We start from the raw sequence: 20,053 nt of genomic DNA on the forward strand, positions 1-20,053 counted from the left end.
ATACTAAGGACACATTTTATTGGTGTGCAGAATGTGAAGTTCCTCACTCAGCTGCACTATGTCTTAAAATATTTCACACAGAAAGTGATATGTAATTATGTGAAAATAACATTCCAGTTTCTACTTTAATACATTCTATTTCATCCCAATCCTGTTTAGTTTTGCTTGTATATGAAAATCAACTAAGAAGTATATATGACGGTAGTATGTTCCTGAAAGAACAGTTACCAATGATGGCCATGCAGCTTTTGCTAGAATGAAATGATAATTAAATGGGCACCCTAGCTGCAAAGAGGCATTGATATACTTCATTGGGGACATGTTGAAAATGTGTGGCCTGACCGGGACTCGAACCCAGGATCTGCTGTTTGCATGGCAGACACTATATCCATCTGAGCCACTGAGGGCACAGAGGATAGTGAGCATTACGAATGTAGTGGTGTGGACATGTTGGGGATGTGGGTCTCATGGGGAACGTGCAAGGAATAAGTCTCTGCAGGTGCCCTATCCTCTGTGCCCTCGGTGGCTCCGATGGATAGAGCATCTGCCATGTAAGCAGGAGATCCCGGGTTCGAGTCCTGGTCGGGGCACCTATTTTCAATATGTCCCCAATGAAGTATATAAATGCCTCTTTGCAGCTAGGGTGTCCATTTAATTATCATTTCAACTAAGAAATATTTTAATGTGGGAGCAAAGCCCATGGCAAAATTGCACCTGCGGGAGCTAGAGGAAATATCCTACTGAGACAGAGTACCATGCATGAGAAATACCTACATAAGGGGTTAAATAAGAACTGTGGGCCATGCCATAGTCAGTCTGCATACAGATTTCAATAAGTAATACTCATAATCAGTTGTACATGATGTCTGTATTGTACGAAGCCCATATTTAGTGTTCATTAAGTAAAGGTCAGTGAACATTATTAGCATGTGAAACATAGACACTAAGCAATCACTGTGCAACGTTCACATTGTCAGTTCTGTAACATCTATCGCACGGTCAGTAAAGATACATCAAGAGACTCACTCATTGAAGTCTACATAGTTTACACAGACATCTTTTTACAAGTATCTATTTTATTATGTAAAAATTCATCATTTGTTTGGACGGTGATAAAAAAAATAGCACAACCTTCAAAATTTACTTAGAGTATGTTGGGTAATGTTAATGCTTGTTGAGAACACCTAGCAATGATCAAAAAGACAATGGAAGAAGAAGAAGTCTTTAGAGGCATCCATTTTACAGGTCAATAAACTTACACCCCCCTGAGGTTTTCATTCTAGGAAAAATGCATCTGTATTATATCTTGTACTTGAAAAGTGAGATCTTAATGATCTGTTTTTAATTTAAAGATAATCTGTACTAAATCATTTTTTTTTTCATTTTACTTACTTTTATCTGTGTAGCATTTACTTTAAGAGAACGAGCTCTGTGAAATCCTCCATGTCCTCTTCGCATGGAAGACCATACACTTCCAAAAAGAGAATGGTTCCGCTGAAAAGACAAAGGTATATTTAAATGATATAATTTGTCGGGAAGACAAGATATAATATTATCAATGATTTCTTCAGATTAAAAAAGTATAATAAGACTAGAACATCAAACTCCTTTAATGTGTAAACACACTCTGCCTCTTTCCATACAGCAAAGTTTGATTAAAGGAAATTTGTCATCAAAATTTGCTATTAGCAGACATAACTTACTGGTTTTGCAGCCTTGGGATTCAGGATGTATAGCTGACCACACATGAGCTGATTTCTGCAATGAGCCAGAGCCATATGCCAGTTCTATTGATATTTTTGATGGATTCAGCCTGATAATCTCAACACCATCATTTCCCACTAACATCCAGGTACTGCCCATCATGTCTACTCTCTCTGCCCAGAGGTTGTGTCCCTTTGCAAGTGGAGTAAATCAGGGAATTTTTGTGATGTATCTGTAGATCCAGGACAGTGGTGCATACTTGATAGGCCAGAGAGGACAGGTGACAACAATTGTGGCTGTCTCCCATGCAAAGCACATTGTACAGCACAGTGTTTAGAGGGATTATTTTCCTGCAGTGCATTTTTGAAATTTAAAACTCATCTATGTCATTGAGAGAAGTTACTATGGACAATAGCATGAAGAAACCTATTGCAATTGCACTACTGTGCACCGATATGTAACTTCCTGGCAAATTAAAACTGCGTGCCAGGCCAGGACTTCAACCTCGGTCCCAGAATTGAGTTATGGTCTGACACACAGTTTTAATCTGCCAGGAAGTTTCAAACAAATACTGCTCACCATGTGTTTCATGCAATTATGTGTCTATTGAAAATATTAGTTTGTCTCTGATTAAAGAACAAAATATTATTCCATTGCTCATACACTCAAGTATTTTTTGAAACTTGTAATGAAGGATAAGAAATCAGTGTTGTATTCCATTCCCTACCTTACATTCAAGATTGAAAAATAGTCAGCTATATTGATTGATAGTACTGTTACACACAAAATACAAAAATCATGTCTAACAAATTTTCCCCCATGGTCCATGGACCTTGCTGTGATGCCATCACTTACTTGCCTCAGTGTTGAAGATATCCATACAGTAAGTACAATCACATTCATTGGGTATCCACATAGAGGACAGACTAACATATAGTTCCTGAAGGCGGGCAGCAGCATTTCAACAGTTTTGGGGACACCAGTCTGAATGATTTATTATTACGGCCTCGTAACATTACCTAACATGGCCTTGCTATACTGTAAAAAGCTGAAAACACGAGGCAACTGAAGCCGTTATATTTCCTGAGGCCAGGTTGAGTTTAAAACTGAAATGGATAGAGTGGAGTTAGATACAATGGGCATTAGTGAAGTGTAGTAGCAGAAAGACCAGTTGTCTGCAGGGTTATCAAGACGAAATCAAATAAGAAAATACAAATGTAGGTGAGCTGATATGAACAGCACAGTGAATGTAATGTAGTAATCACAAATGAGTTCAAATGTAAAGGCAGGGTCATCTGTGAAGTCCAACACTTAGCAATGAAACCACATTTATTATTGATGTCACTGAACTCCTGGATGGAAAGTCTTGCTATTTATACAAACACTGAAAATCCAAGAATATACAGTAATTACAAACATAAGAGATTTCAAGAACCTTCCAGAAATTACACATACTAGATAACAATTAATTTCTGAAAAAAATGACATTTTGTTAGCCGAGATGGTGACTGACTTACTGTAAGGTATTATTTGTTTGTTTTTTTTTTTTTTTAATTTTTGACTTAATCACTTTTTATGATACCATCATAGATGGTGTTCCTTTTTTTTTTAAAAAAAAAGAAACAAATTAAAACCTGTTCATCAAATGTCATCTATAGCATCTGAAGATGGCATTTAAAGGCTTCAACCAGTTATGATTATGATAAAAAAGGTGATTGAGTCAAAAATAAAAAAGTACCTTATAACAAATAATTGCTGGTAGTCACGTTTAAACTCATGATCTACAGCATGCCAGCCAACAACTCTAACCCTTCCACCACACTGCATCTAGCACAGGTTGTGGCATTGCTCACTCTTCTGGAGAAACAGAGATCTGTTGCTTCAAAATTTCTTGTTGGAGCCAATTACAGAATCCTGGCTCTAAATGTAGGAAAGAGTCCTCTGTATGTCAGTGCTGGTGGATTCTAGTTGGGTGATCACATCTACTTTACTATTATGAGCATCAAAGGTGGCCCTTCACGTTGAGGATTTGTGATTGTTGAGTGAATCTTCTGTTTCCTTGAATGAGAAGGCCCCCATCACTGCTCTGTTGTAGGGTTTCATAAGGAGCCCAGGGATGATGTCTCTTAGTTTTGTCTTCTTGAAGAAGGATCAAAATCCTTAACCTGTACGTGATGTCATATAAGCAATGAGAGATACTATACGGCTTCAGGAAATTTTACAATCATCTCACTCCCATGCAGGTGTAAAAATCCATACCAAATCTCCTGGGCTGGATCTCACTCTCCTGGTGTTATAGGGCTCTCACTCTTTCTCCTGGGCATCCAGGTTCTGTATGCAAGCCATCTGGTTTACCTCTTTGTACTGGTGGTAATGTACCTCACAATATCATCCTTTGTATTGCCCAGTTAAAGTGGGGAAAAAAAGAGTCATTTTTGCCTCACAAACGTGGAGTAAAAAGCATGGTGTGAAGGCTCTAGTGTCTTGATTTACTGTGTTATATGAGAATTTCACAAAGAACACTACTGTATCCCAACCTATGGCATCAATGTACACAGAGCATTTCTGCCATCTTGTTACAGCGTTATGAGAGGCCATTCATCTGTGTGTACTAGGCTGTTGTCATCCTGTGAGTCTTCTACAAGGAACAATGACATTTCTGGAGCTTTGGCAGTCAGTACAGTTTTGGTGATAGTGCAGTGAGGTAGCCATTGCAGACTATTATCCATCAATACCTGTTTGTCAACTCTGGGAACTTCCCCAGAAGATGTAATTGTGCTGCTGCATGTAAAATTGGTACTAAGTGTCCCAGAGATAACAGAGGCATTTCAACAGCAAACATCCATCCAAAGCAATCTTTGTTACGTGTGTTTGTTGGAACAGCTTTGTCAATACAGATCTCTGATCTTCCTCAGTCTATGATTGCTTATAATTCATGCAAGAGGCCCTTCGAAGAATAACATGACTAAATTCTGCTAAAATGACAAACTTTAGGTGCTGTGTTGTGCTACTAATAGTTATTCTTGCAATACATGTTCCTGTTGGGTGGATGTATTTCCCATTTGCAACTTTCACCACAATCACTTTTGTGTCGCACAACATAGTCATCTTTAAAAGAGTACAATATCAATTAAAATTAAAGAAAAAGAAGGCCATAAATTGACTAGCCCCCAAGATAGGTTGACCTTATATGATGATGTCAATGTGATTTCTTGAAGTCTTGTTGATTTTCCTTAATTTGGTGGTTATGCTTTGTATGATGACAGGGACTGTCTACGGCATGCTGGGGAGTGAGCTCATACACGGTGTGGCCATGGGCTTCACCCTGCATGTCAACTACAACAATCTGCAGCTGACTAGAGTGTGTGTAACTGTTGTGATACTTGCCATCTGGTGGTGTCATTTTCTTTCTCTGCAGTAGCATGCAACATGTCTAGCATACCCACAGTGGAAACACACCGGTGTATTGCCCTCTGTCCTCCAAATGTCTGTTGTTTTGTGGGTCATTATACTTGGCACAGGAGTTGGCTGAACCTGTGTGAGCTGAGTTGGCCAAGTACATTCCCCTTGGTGCATTCAACTGCAGGTGGAGATTGGTGACAAGGATCAACACACCTTTCTTCAACATTCTTTATTACCTCTTGACATATGGAGCTGACATTAATAGATGCTATATCCTGCTTACTAGGACCAACAGTTATGGTTGCTATAAAATGCTGTATCATTTCTCTCATTACTTGGTGTATAGGAGGTACGAGCTCATGGTAGTCTTCCACAAGTGCCATTGGGACTGTACTTGGCAGTTGCTCATACTTCTTTCATCCAACTTGTTTCAGTTGCATTTCCTTGCTGTGCTGGCACAACTTGATGAATTCCTCTGTTGTTGTGACATTCTTTACTAAAAGAGCTTGGTACATGTCTTCTGTGACCACTTTCATAAAGTGTGAGATTTTGTCAGCTACTGTCATAGTCGGATTCACAATGTGGCATACGGACAAAACATTCTGCATGTAGGATTGTGTCATTTCCCAACAATGTTAGGCTCCATTATTCAATTTTTATTCCACTAAGCAGACTTTCTGTTCATTGTCATCATTGTCACCAAATATTTTCTTCAGTGCAGCTTGGAATCAGTCCCAGCTATCGAGCTTCTCTTTTTCTTGTTTAACCACTGATGGACTCTGCCATCGAACTGAAAGTACACATTTGTCAAACACATCATGTCATTCCACCTGTTGCATTTGGTGACTTGGTCAAATTCTTTCAGCTATTTTGTCTGGTCCTGAGCAGTTCCTCTGGAAAACACTGTTGGATGCCTGATGTGCATCTGACTTATTGCTGTTTTAGAATTCATTGTCTGTGAAGGTGATGGCTTTTATGTTGCCTAATTGGAGGCTAATGTCGTATTTCAAAATCCTCATAAGTGTTAATACATTTATCCCCATTGTGAGACCAGATGGTCAATGCCTTCATGGAAAAATGTTTGCAGTTGCCTATAAAAAAATGATTGTACTGAGGCATATACCTGTTTACCCAAAGCAAATCAACAGCTTCAAATATCTTTCTTCAATTCTCCAAAAATATGTAAATCACATGGGGAGAAATCAGGACTGTATGGAGGATGTGTAAGGACTCACAGCAAAACTTCTGAAGTGTAGTTGAACCTTCACAGACAATGAATTCTAAAACAGCAATAAGTCAGATGTTCTGAAGTACTCAGAACCTACACCAAACAGTGTCATGTCGTAACAACAATCGAGTTCAAATCTGAAGGCAAGGACATCAATGGAGTGCAATACTTAGCTCTGAAAGCCCATTAATTACTGACATCAATGTACAGCAGGGAAAGAATTGAAATCCTGGTTGAAGAGTGTTACTGTTGATCCAAACATAGAACATTCTAGACTATACAAACATAAGAGATTTTGAGAATCTTCCATGAATGGCACATAGTAAATAACAAATAACTGTGGACAGGTTTGAACTGGAAACCTGCAGCATGCAGGTCCCTGATGCTAACCCCTAAACCACACTGCATCCAACACAGCTTGCTGCAAGATTATTGTAGCCAAGACAACCACACAGTGAGCACGCACCATTTTATTTCAAATGTAATTGCCCACTGGCTTTGTAGATGGTGAAGAGATTGAAAACTGTATGGTGAAGTGAAAGAAATTATTCAGTTCATTATGCAAGGTAAAAATTTATTTGTGATGGGGGACTGGAATTCATAGTAGGAAAAATAGTAAGAGTACATGGACTAGGAAAAATAAATTAAAGGAAAACTGTCACATCACGTTTTTCACAGAGCACTGTTTAATCGTTACTAACATTTCGAAGATCATTGTGTACATGGAAGGGACCAGGCAACATATGAAAGTTCGAGCTATATTATGTAATGGTAAGACAGATTTCAAAACAAGATTTTAAGCTGAAAAACATTTACAGCAGCAGATGTGGACTCTTGGTAATAATTAATTTATTTATTATGATCTGCACACTAAGACAGAAGGAACTGGACAAAGACAAGAAATTAGGGAGATGGGAGGCAAATAAGTTGAGAGAACCAGAGGCAGTCGAGATTTTTGAAAGCAAGCATTAGACAACTATTGGAAGAAACAGGAGAAAGGAATACAATAGATGACAACTGGGTAGCTTTGAGATATAAAATAGTGAAAGGAGGAGAGAAAAAACTTAAAGAAAGACTATGCACAGAAAAAAAATTCTGGATAACACCCATGAAAACGAATTTGATTAATGAAAGGGGAATAGATAAAAACACAGCAAGTGAAACAGGTAAAAGTGAGTAAACTGTTTATCATTTTGAAAGAAAGTGAAATAACTGTCAATACTTTTACCCCACTGTGAGACATGATGGTCAATGCCTTCACAGAAAAACGTTTGCAGCTGCCTACAGAACCATGATTGTACATGGGCATGCATGTCTTTGACTGAATCAAGTTGACGACCATAAATGTCTTCCTTCAGATTTCCAAAAATATGGAAATTGCAAGGGGAGAGATTGGGACTGTATGGAGGATGTGCAAGGGTTTCTCAGCAAACTTATGCAGCATAACTGAAACAACGTACACAACTTGTGGACCCACATACTGCCAAGATTGTTTCAACTACAATGCAGAAGTTTTGCTGTGAGTCCTTACACATCCTCCATACAGACCCGATTTCTCCCCATGTGATTTCTGTATTTTCGGAGAATTGAAGAAAGATATTTGTGGCTGTCGATTTGCTTTGGATGAACAGGTGTATGCCTCAGCACATTCATGTTTCTGTAGGCAACCACAAACATTTTTCCATGAAGGCATTGACCATCTGGTCTCACAATGGGGATAAATGTATTAACACTTATGAGGATTTTGAAATAATAAACAGTTCATACACTTTCTTTCCATCTGTATCATTTTCATTTGACTGCCACTTATAGATGGGCTATAAAAAGGGAAAAAAACTCAACAAAACTATGGAAAGGAAGAGGAACTGATTGACAGTGAGATGGAATATACAATAAATTGAGAAAAATCGGTCAAAGCACTGAAAGAACTAAGTCAAAACAAGACCCCTGGAGTAGATGACATTAGCTCAAAATTACCAAGAGCCTTTAGAGAGAGCCACTCATGAATAATTGTTCCATGTGGTATGCAAGATACGGTCGCAGGTTCGAATCCTGCCTCGGGCATGGGTGTGTGTGATGTCCTTAGGTTAGTTAGGTTTAAGTAGTTCAAAGTTCTAGGGGACTGATAACCACAGCAGTTGAGTCCCATAGTGCTCAGAGCCATTTGAACCATTTTTGGTATGCAAGATATATGAGGCCGATGAAATATCCTAGGAATGTATGTGTTGACAGATGTGAATATTAGAGAACTATCAGTTTAATATGTTGTAGTATGAATATTTTCAGAAGAAAGGAAAGAGCTGTAGAGGCCAACCCTGGTTCTCACTCTGGGAGGGAGTACAACATGAACTCCATGGTACTGGGAGGGGTCAACAATAAAACTGATATAATGAAAGATACCAATTATCAGAAATACACAGTTAATGCCTACAATTATGAGTAAGATTACTATAAAAGTATTGTATTATTTACACAAATGAGTCCAATTGGAATGATACCTCAGACTGTGCAACTACTTTTCATCATATAGCTCTGGAGATGGGCCACAGGATGAATATCTGGAGTATTATACTGAAGCTTCTGTTTCAAGTTAGTCTTCACAACAGACATTTTGGCATTTATTTCTCCTCACCCATTAGCAAGGTGTACATGCACTGTTGTCTTGGGTGCAAGTTCAAATGGACAGTGATGGACACAAGTCAGTGAACAGCAGTATTGAGATGGCTAGTCCATTATGGAATCTCACTAGAGTCACGTATACCACTATAAGACTAGAAAATTATGAAATCGGCTAAGGCTATATTGTCTGTTATATTGACCAACAATATCCATGACTATTACTACATTTTTGAACTTGCAATGAATTAACAAGAGAGAGGCTCAGAGTGAGGATGTATTAACTGCATTCATTTAAATTAATGATGCAGCTGTTCGTTTGTGATTAATGAACTGGCAGTTATATAGTTTTGAATATATAAGGGGCATTCAAAAAGAAGCAAGACAGAGGCATAATTACAGAAACCAGTACCTATATGTTAGAAGTATTGACCCTGGCTGTTGAGACACTTGTCGCACTGTGACAAAAGGTGGTGACAATTTAAATGGTTGCTGGGTCATCAGAGGTGGGCCAGTAAAGTAGCATACAGATCACCTGGCCTTGTTGAGTTATCTTAAGGACAAAGTGTACACAGAAGTGCCAGCTACTCAAGAGAACATCACATAAAGTATCAGAAATGGTTGCACAAACAGTACACCAGATGTGCTTATAAGTTGTGTACATGAATTCAAAGCACAAATTAATAAATGTATCACATTGAAAGGTCATCAGTTTGAGTATTTGTTATGAGTTGCGATAATGGTGGGAGGCAAGGGGACCTGCCAAGCTTGAGCAACTCAATGGGAGCAGAAAATTTTTATGTCGCCATTTTTGTTCCTGGCTCACACTAAAACTGGTTTATTAACTGGACATGTAAATGTCTAACTGTGAAAGTTTTACTGTACAATAAAATATGTAAAACAAAATTAAATTTTTAACAAAAATATCAACTGTTCAGGACAAAAAAGTTTACTGTTTTGTTGTAATGTAATGTAGAATTAAATATTATGGTCCTTAATTGCAATAACAGGACTAACCTAATTTTGTCAGTTACAGCACCATCCACCACCAATGGAAAACAAATTGTTTCAGGCAAACCCCTTGTATATTTTGACATAGAATAGAATCTGAATCTTTAGTAAGAATGAGGGGGGAGGGTGGTGGTGTCACCATTTGAAAATAAAACGTTAACCCCTCCCCAATGGGAGTGGTGACAGGGGGTGGAGGGGGTGAGGAGGTGGAAGGGGGAAGGGGTTTGGCGGATGTCCCCTTCCAAAACATTAACTTTTCACCAGGAACTTTTTTTATATAAGATGTGTGTTTTTGGAGATACTATTTATTCCTAGTTAAAATAAACATCCTGTATAGCATCACTGACAGACACACACAAAACAAAATGGACATAGAACCTAGCTTCTGGAGTTAATATTTTCTGAATTGGAGAGGACAGAAGGATGAGCTAGGGAAGCTTATGAAGACACCAGGATGGGAGACACCCACTTGTGGTGAGGATGAGGGCACTTGAGGACAAAGAGGAAAGTGTCAGAGATGGTACATTGATAAGTACTGTGTCAGAGACAAGGACATATAAGGACTATAAAGATGAATAGTGCAATTAATAATTAGGATAGAAGAAATGTGTGTGCCTATATACAGGGTGTTACAAAAAGGTATGGCCAAACTTTCAGGAAACATTCCTCACACACAAAGAAAGAAAATATGTTATGTGGACATGTGTCCGGAAATGCTTACTTTCCATGTTAGAGCTCATTTTATTACTTCTCTTCAAACCAAAATAATCATGGAATGGAAACACACAGCAACGGAACATACCAGCGTGTCTTCAAACACTTTGTTACAGGAAATGTTCAAAATGTCCTCCGTTAGCGAGGATACATGCATCCACCCTCCGTCGGATGGAATCACTGATGCAGGCCTGGAGAATGGCTGATTGTATCACAGCTGTCCACAATACGAGCACGAAGAGTCTCTACATTTGGTACCAGGGTTGCGTAGACAAGAGCTTTCAAATACCCCCATAAATGAAAGTCAAGAGGGTTGAGGTCCGGAGAGCGTGGAGGCCATGGAATTGGTCCACCTTTACCAATCCATCGGTCACCGAATCTGTTGTTGAGAAGCGTAAGAACACTTCAACTAAAATGTGCAGGAGCTCCATCGTGCATGAACCACATGTTGTGTCGTACTTGTAAAGGCACATGTTCTAGCAGCACAGGTAGAGTATCCCGTATGAAATCATGATAACGTGCTCCATTGAGCGTTGGTGGAAGGACATGGGGCCCAATCAAGACATCACCAACAATGCCTGCCCAAACGTTCACAGAAAAACTGTGTTGATGACATGACTGCACAATTGCGTGCGGATTCTCGTCTGCCCACACATGTTGATTGTGAAAATTTACAATTTGATCATGCTGAATAAAGCCTCATCCGTAAAGAGAACATTTGCAGTGAAATGAAGATTGACACATTGTTGGATGAACCATTCAAAGAAGTGTACCTGTGGAGGCCAATCAGCTGCTGATAGTGCCTGCACACGCTGTACATGGTACGGAAACAACTGGTTATCCTGTAGCACTCTCAATACAGTGACGTGGTCAACGATACCTTGTGGAGCAGCAACATCTTTGACACTGACATTAGAGTTATTGTCAATTGCATGAAGAATTGCCTCATCCATTGCAGGTGTCCTCGTTGTTCTAGGTCTTCCCCAGTTGCGAGTCATAGGCTGGAATCTTCCGTGCTCCCTAAGACGCCGATCAATTGCTTCGAACGTCTTCCTGTAGGGACACCTTCGTTCTAGAAATCTGTTTCGATACAAACATACCATGCCACGGCTATTGCCCCATGCTAGTCAATAAAGCAAATGGGCATCTGTCAACTCCGCATTTGTAAACATTGTACTGACTGCAAAACCACGTTCATGATGAACACTAACCTGTTGATGCTATGTACTGATGTGCTTGATGCTAGTACTGTACAGCAATGAGTTGCATGTCAAAACAAGCACTGAAGTCAACATTACCTCCCTTCAAATGGGCCAACTAGTGGTGAATCGACAAGTACAGTACATACTGACGAAACTAAAATGAGCTCTAACATGGAAATTAAGCATTTCCGGAAACATGTCCACATAACACCTTTTCTTTATTTGGGTGTGAGGAATGTTTCCTGAAAGTTTGGCTGTACCTTTTTGTAACACCCTGTATATGAAACTGAGCACAGAGATGATCATCAGTGCAGTGGAACTGGGAGATGAGGCAGCCTGGCTTTCATGGATCATGTGAAAGACATGTCCTACAATTCACCAGTTAGTGGTAAGCATCTGTAAACCTAGTTGGTGCAGCTGCTACAGTTACTTCTTGATCTCGACAATTGAGTCATAAGCATGCACTCTTGGACAGAAGATCACCACAAAACTAATATCAACTTGAATAAGAATGATGGATCAACAGTAAATAATTCCACTGCCCCAGGCTCCAATCTACAGAGTGAATTTTCCTGATCATGGGATACTGGGGTACCAGGAACATCACCATGTACAGAAGAGAGAGAGCTTCTCAAAATCTCTATGACTGAAACAGAGGAACTACAGCTGATCATTCTCTCTGAGGTAGGTAACCTCAAACAAATCGCAAACACAATGGAAAAATTCCACATAAAAATTCTTTCAATTTAAGAAATACAACTTACTGACAAAAATTATTTTGATTCTCATAACTAGAAAGGAAAATGAGCAGTGATATTGAACAAGGGACCAAAACAATTTAGCACAGCTTTTGCTGTGCACAAATCCATCATAGATTTGGTAATAATGTTCAACTCAACATCAGAAAGAATCTCCACTATTTCTGTAATATCTGGAAACAAGCCATACACACTGATAAATGCACATGTTCCCACAAATGACTACAACATAAAATATCCACAGGCACTTCTAGGAAGTACTGGAGGAAATCACAAATAAAATCCCTAAACATATTGTGAAAATTTTATTAAGAGATTTCAATGGACAGCATGGCAAAGAGAAAAAATTCAGAAAAAAACAAGAGTTCAAACAGCTGACAAGAGAACAAACCAAAACGGTGATAGACTAGTAAACTTCTGCAAAAATTTTCATCTTAAAATCATTTCATGCAATTGCTTAAACCAGCAAATAAACTTAAATACTCCAATTTAGGCAAGTTTCAAATAGACCAGATTGCTATATCCAATAAGAATACCAAAGAAATACTCAATGTATGAACAAGAAAGTGTTTGAGTGAGTCCATAATCTCCCACAAATAAAGATTAGATTTCAATCTATCAGAAAAAGTATAAATAAACAAAACATTCAGAATTAATCTAGAATACTTGCAATTCAATAACAAATAAATTCTTCAGAAAAGTAGGGAATCAATCACCATGAAGTGGAACAAACTTGCAGACATACTGAAATCACTAGAGCAAACACAGCTGGTGGAACACTACATTTCATCAGGCAATAGAAGAGAGAATGCATGCAGAGAAAACCTCCAGTAGCAACAAAACGTCAGATAAATGGCAGGAATTTTGAAAGACCCAGAAAAGTTTGACCTACATGATATAAAGAGAAAATGAAGGTGTGGCATGAACTGGGTTACAGAATTTGGACAAGACATTATCAAAACCACTGAAAGACACTTTTACAAAACTTCTATAGAAAAATTAATAGAGTATGAGCCACTGATTCTGTGCTTCTGTTGGCTCAATGGATCACTGGAAACCAACAGGAAAAATAATTGTCAAATTTTAGCCAAATACTTTCACTCACTTCTCAACTGCCAGCCTCCAGTAAATTTTGAAAAAAAATCCAATCCAATCCCAATTCAAAACTACAGTACCATCTCTTGAGGATCTGAAGGAAATAATAAAATCTTTGAACAATAGTAAGTCTCTCAGAGAAGATGATATCATGGCAGAAATATGGAAAATATATGGCAGTAATTTCATACAAGCAACTAGTGGAATTATGTCAAACATCTAGAAAACTAAACAAATATCTGCAGAGTGGAAATGTGCATTAATTGGTCCTCTCAAAAAGCAGAAATTAAAACCAATTTGAATAATTACAGTGGAATTTTACTTCTCCTTTTTGTGTGCAAAAGTCTATCAAAAGCACTGTTAAGACAACTGGAAGAATATCCTTTAATAGGACAGTATCAGGCAATATTTTACAAAGGGTGATCTTTTATATAACAGATGTGGGACTTAATGACAATGAGAGATCTACGAACAGACTGAGACAATAATGAACATATTAGGAGAAAGAAGGATGAAAATTTATGGACATATCCCTAGGATGAAGGATGAGTAAGAAAAGGGTTACAATGCAAATCTTTGAAATAGAAAACACTAGCAAAACGAAAATAAAGTCAATCATTGAAATAGAAGACGGTATCAAAGAAATGGGGACCACGTCAGATAACATAAAGAATAGAGAACAGTCCAGGAACCTCACATAAAAATATGTACTCAAACAAAACACACAGCAATGAGAACAGGAAATCACTGGGTCATAAGAACCTGAGAGAGAACACGGCGAATCTATGAAGAGAATTTGGGAACAATGAAGGAAAAAGGAAAAGTCATCACTACTTATTTAGTTATAGTAATGCCTATAAAAGGCAATAAATTTGAGTCTCAGTCCAGCACACAATTTTAATTTACCACTAAGTTTGAATAAGTGAACACATGAATTGCAGGGTGAAAGATTCAGTGTCAACAATTGTTGTTTGTAATTTAGTATATCAATCATGTTTAAGTTGGTACAAAATGTAACTAGAATAGGAGTTCATGAGAGTGTGGTGTTTGTCTAGAATCTGAATTCCTGATACAGTTATTAACTGTGAGGCATGACTCTGGTAAAAGATGTAACATGTATATTAGTGTTTGATGTAGATTGTGTGGTGTGATATTATTGTATAAACTTAATTATTTATAATATTCTATAGGATGTTTCTATTGGGATGACATGATGAGGCTATTATTATACCACAAGTTTCTGGATTATAATACACTGCCTGACAAAAAGGTGGTCCTCTCAGTCCAGTGGTGGCCAACTTCTTCATGGAACAATTCAAAGCACAGGCACTGGACTCGGCGACTTGCAAACCTAAGGTGTGGTACAGGTACGTTGATGATGCTTTCGTGGTGTGGAGCCATGGTGAAGAACAGCTCGGTGACTTCCTAAGACACTTCAACAGCCCCCATGCCAACATAACATTTACTATGGAAGTAGAAAAGGACAAGAAACTGCCATTTCTAGATGTGCTGGTCACAAGGGAAGGCGAAAACCTGGGACACAGCGTGTATCAAAAACCGACACACACGGACCGATACTTGCACAAACTGTCAAACCACCACCCGAGCCAGAAAAGAGGCATGATCAGTACACTAGTAATGAGAACAGGACGAATATGTGATCCGCAACACCTCAAACAAGAAATGCAACACTTGGAAACTCTGGTATGGCCTTTCTGCCATACATTCTCAGAGTGACGGACAGAATCAGCTGTATATTGTGCAACCATGACGTAAAGAGGATTTTCAAACTGACAAGGAAGATCAAAGAGTGTCTTAGATTGGTGAAGGAGAAGAGAGACCCACTTGCAATGTCCGGAATATACCGTATACCATGCCCATGCGGAAAAGTTTATGTCGGAATGACTGGATGATCAATTAACACCAGGATCAAAGAACATAAGCGACATTGCAGGTTGGGGCAGGTGGAGAAATCGTCCGTGGCAGAGCATGCACTGAATGAGACTGACCACATAGTAAAATTCGCCGACACGGAAGTTCTGGCTGTTGAGAAGCACTATCACACGCACTTGTTCAGAGAAGCTGTAGACATACAAAAACACGCAAACAGTTTCAACAAGAAAGAGGAAAGCCTTAAGGTAAACGGATCCTGGTTTCCCATACTGCAGCGAACGAAAGTTGCAGGTAGCAAGAGGAGAACTGCACCAGAAATGACCACAGAGAAGCCCTCGGACATTGGCACGCCAGGTACATATAGTCTGCAGCCACGAGCTTGGCTCCAGTTCACCACCGGCAATGGAGGGTGAAGCTTTGACAATGCCAGCCACTCGTGCTGGCAAAACGTCAGAAAAATCATTAGATGAACGTCCGCCAGAGAAACCGATACAGAAGCCAATAGGCAGTTTGTCAAAGTGTAACATACCCATTTAACAAATTTAAGAATCTTAATAGTAATTCACTAGCTGCACCCTGTGGTGTTACCCACAGTTAAACAAAATGCCTTGGTATGTGTTTATTCAAATCTTCTATTATTTCATCTCCCCTTTCCGCCTCTCCCCATCTGTCTCCTCCCCTCTCTGTTAATCTTTTTCTCCCCCCTATCTCTGCCCATCTCCTCCGACCTCTTCTCTCTATCCAACATGTCCCCCCCCCCCCCCCCCCCCCCCTTTCCCTCTTCTCATTTCCTCCATCACCCCCCCCCCCCCCCACCTATCTGTGACCATCTGCTCCTTCTCTCTCTCTCTCTATCTCTCTCTCTATCTCTCTCTCTATCTCTCTCTCTATCTCTCTCTCTATCTCTCTCTCTATCTCTCTCTCTATCTCTCTCTCTATCTCTCTCTCTATCTCTCTCTCTCTATCTCTCTCTCTCTATCTCTCTCTCTCTATCTCTCTCTCTCTATCTCTCTCTCTCTATCTCTCTCTCTCTATCTCTCTCTCTCTCTCTCTCTCTCTCTCTCTCTCTCTCTCTCTCTCTATCTCTCTCTCTCTATCTCTCTCTCTCTATCTCTCTCTCTCTCTCTCTCTCTCTCTCTCTATCTCTCTCTCTCTCTCTCTCTCTCTCTCTCTCTCTCTCTCTGGTACTATATCACAGACACACTCCTTTTGACTGTTCAGAGGCGTCACTAAACTGGCCCAAAGATATAAACAACCATGCATGAGCAGCAGCGCCTATTAGACAGAGGGTGTCCGACAACCGATCAGTTCCAGTCACTCCACCAGGAAGGAGGTACACAGCATGTGTTATCGGTAGTTCAGCCATGTCCAGACGGTCAGTACCATGGTTCAATCATGTCTGCATTGTTACTTTGTGCCAGGAAGGGCTCTCAACTGAGGAAGTGTCCTGGTGTCTCACAGTGAACCAAAGCGATGTTGTTTGAACATGGAGGAGATACAGAGAGACAGGAACCATTCATGACAGGCCCTGCTCAGCCACCCAAGGGCTACTACTGAAATGGATCACTGCTACCTACGGATTCTACATCTACATCTACATTTATACTCCGCAAACCACTCAACGGTGTGTGCGGAAGGTACTTTATGTTCCACTGTCATTGCCTCCTTTTCTGTTCCAGTTGCGTATGGTTCGCGGGAAGAATGACTACCAGAAAGCCTCCATGGGCACTTGAATCTCTCTAACTTCAACACTAGATCGCGTGTTGAGGTATAAGTAGGGGGAAGCAATATATTCGATACTTCACCCAGAAACACACCCCTCTCAAAACATGGTCAGCAAGCTACACTGTGATGCAGAGTGACTCTCTTGCAGAATCTGCCAGTTGAGTTTGCTAAACATCTTCGTAATGCTGTCACCCTTACCAAATAGCCCCGTGATGAAACTCGCTGCGCTTCTTTGGTTCTTCTCTAGCTCCTCTGTCAATCCGACCTGCTACGGATACCACACTGATGAGCAATACTCAAGTATAGGTTGAACGAGTGATTTGTAAGCCACCTCCTTTGTTGATGGACTACATTTTCTAAGGATCTCAATCTGGCACCCACCTTACCAACAATTAATTCTATATGATCATTCCACTTCAAATCATTCTGTATGCATATTCACAGATATTTTACAGAAGTAACGGCTATCAAAGTAACTGCTACCAGTGTTTGTTCCACTATCATATAATCATACAATAAAGGATCCTTCTTTCTATGTATTCACAATACATTACATTTGTCTATGTTAAGGGTCAGTTGCCACACCCTGCACCAAGTGACTATCTGCTGCAGATCTTCCTGCATTTTGCTGCAATTTTCTAATGTTGCAACTTCTCTGTATACTACAGCATCATCCATGAAAAGCTGCATGGAACTTCCAACACTATCTACTAGGTCATTTATATGTATTGTGAAAAGCAATGGTCCCCATAACACTCCCCTGTGGCATGCCAGAGGTTACGTTAACGTCTGTAGGTGTCTCTCCATTGAGAGCAACATGCTGTGTTTTGTTTGCTAAAAACTCTTCAATCCAGCTACACAGCTGGTCTGATATTCTGTAGGCTCTTACTTTGTTTATCAGTGGACATACAGAACTGTATCCAATGCCTTCTGGAAGTCAAGGAAAATGGCATCTACCTGGGAGCCTGTATCTAATATTTTCTGGGTCTCATGAACAAATAATGCAAGTTGGGTCTCACACAATCGCTGTTTCCAGAATCCATGTTGATTCCTACAGAGTAGATTCTGGGTTTCCAGAAATGACACGATATGCGAGCAAAAATCATGTTCTAAAATTCTACAACAGATCGATGTCAGAAATATAGGCCTATAGTTTTTCGCATCTGCTCGACAGCCCTTCTTGAAAACTGGAATTACGTGTGCTCTTTTCCAATCATTTGGAACCTTCCATTCCTCTAGAGACTTGCGGTACATGGCTGTTAGAATGGGGGCAAGTTTTTTCATGTACTCTGTGTAGAATTGAATTGGTGTCCTGTCAGGTCCAGTGGACTTTCCTCTGTTGTGTGATTTCAGTTGCTTTTTTATTCCTTGGACACTTATTTCGATGTTAGCCATTTTTTCGTTCATGCGAGGATTTAGAGAAGGAAGTGCAGTGCGGTCTTCCTCTGTGAAACAGATTTGGAAAAAAGTGTTTAGTATTTCAGCTTTACACGTGTCATCCTCTGTTTCAATGCCAGTATCATCCCAGAGTGTCTGGATATGCTGTTTTGATCCACTTACTGGTTTAATGTAAGACCAGAACTTCCTAGGATTTTCTGTCAAGTCAGTACATAGAATTTATTTTTGAATTCACTGAATGCTTCACGCATAGCCCTCCTTATGCTAACTTTGACATCGTTCAGTTTCTGTTTGTCTGAGAGGTTTTGGCTGTGTTAAAATTTGCAGTGAAGTTCTCTTTGCTTTAGTAGTAGTTTCCTAGCTTTGTTGTTGAACCATGGTAGGTTTTTCCCATCACTCACAGTTTTATTCGGCACATACCTGTCTAAAACGCATTTTACATTTGTCTTGAACTTTTTGCATGAACTCTCAACATTGTGTGTCGGAACAGAAATTTTCGTTTTCATCTGTTAGGGAGTCTGAAATCTGCCTTCTGTAACTCTTGCTAAACAGATAAACCTTCCTCAGTTTTTTTTATATTCCTATTTACTTCCATATTCAGGGATGCTAAATCGGCTTTATGATCACTGATTCCCTGTACTGCGCTTACAGAGTCGAAAAGTTTGGGTCTGCTTGTTATCAGTAAGTCCAACATGTTATCTCCATGAGTTGGTTCTCTGTTTAATTGCTCGAGGTAACTATCAGATAGTGCACTCAATATAATGTCACTGGACGCTCTGTCCCTACCACCCATCCTAAACATCTGAATGTTCCAGTCTATATCTGGAAAATTGAAATCTCCACCTAAGACTATAACATGCTGAGGAAATTTACGTGAAATGTATTCCAGATTTTCTCTCAGTTGTTCTGCCACTAATGCTGCTGAGTTGGGAGGTCAGTAAAAGGAACCAATTATTAACCTAGCTCAGTTGTTGAGTATAACCTCCACCCATAATAATTCACAGGAACTATCCACTTCTATTTCACTACAGGATAAACCACTACTAACAGCGACAAACACACCACCACTGGTTGCATGCAATCTATCCTTTATAAACACCGTCTGTAAAAATTTCGGCATAATTTATCTCTGGCTTCAGCCCGCTTTCCTTACCTATAACAATTTCACCTTTGGTGCTTTCTATCAGCACTTGAATTTCCAGTACTTTACCAATGCAGCTTTGACAGTTTACAATTACAATACCAATTGCTGCTTGGTCCTTGCATGTCCTGAGTTTTCCCTGCACCCTTTGAGGCTGTTGCCCTCT

The 20,053-nt window shown here is 39.6% G+C and overlaps 1 protein-coding gene across 18 annotated transcripts in view; it reads right to left on the reverse strand.

The window, feature by feature from the left end:
- LOC126297395 (muscle calcium channel subunit alpha-1-like) overlaps positions 1-20,053 on the reverse strand; it is a 1,224,415-nt gene that overhangs the window by 63,948 nt on the left and 1,140,414 nt on the right. For all 18 annotated transcript variants that reach the window (XM_049988154.1, XM_049988156.1, XM_049988157.1 and 15 more), the window contains one exon: positions 1,393-1,494. In XM_049988154.1, the coding sequence (XP_049844111.1) occupies positions 1,393-1,494 (102 nt within the window). The remainder of the gene's footprint in view (positions 1-1,392; positions 1,495-20,053) is intronic.

The sequence above is a fragment of the Schistocerca gregaria genome, chromosome X (genome assembly GCF_023897955.1).
Source record: "Schistocerca gregaria isolate iqSchGreg1 chromosome X, iqSchGreg1.2, whole genome shotgun sequence".
Lineage (NCBI taxonomy): Eukaryota > Metazoa > Arthropoda > Insecta > Orthoptera > Acrididae > Schistocerca > Schistocerca gregaria.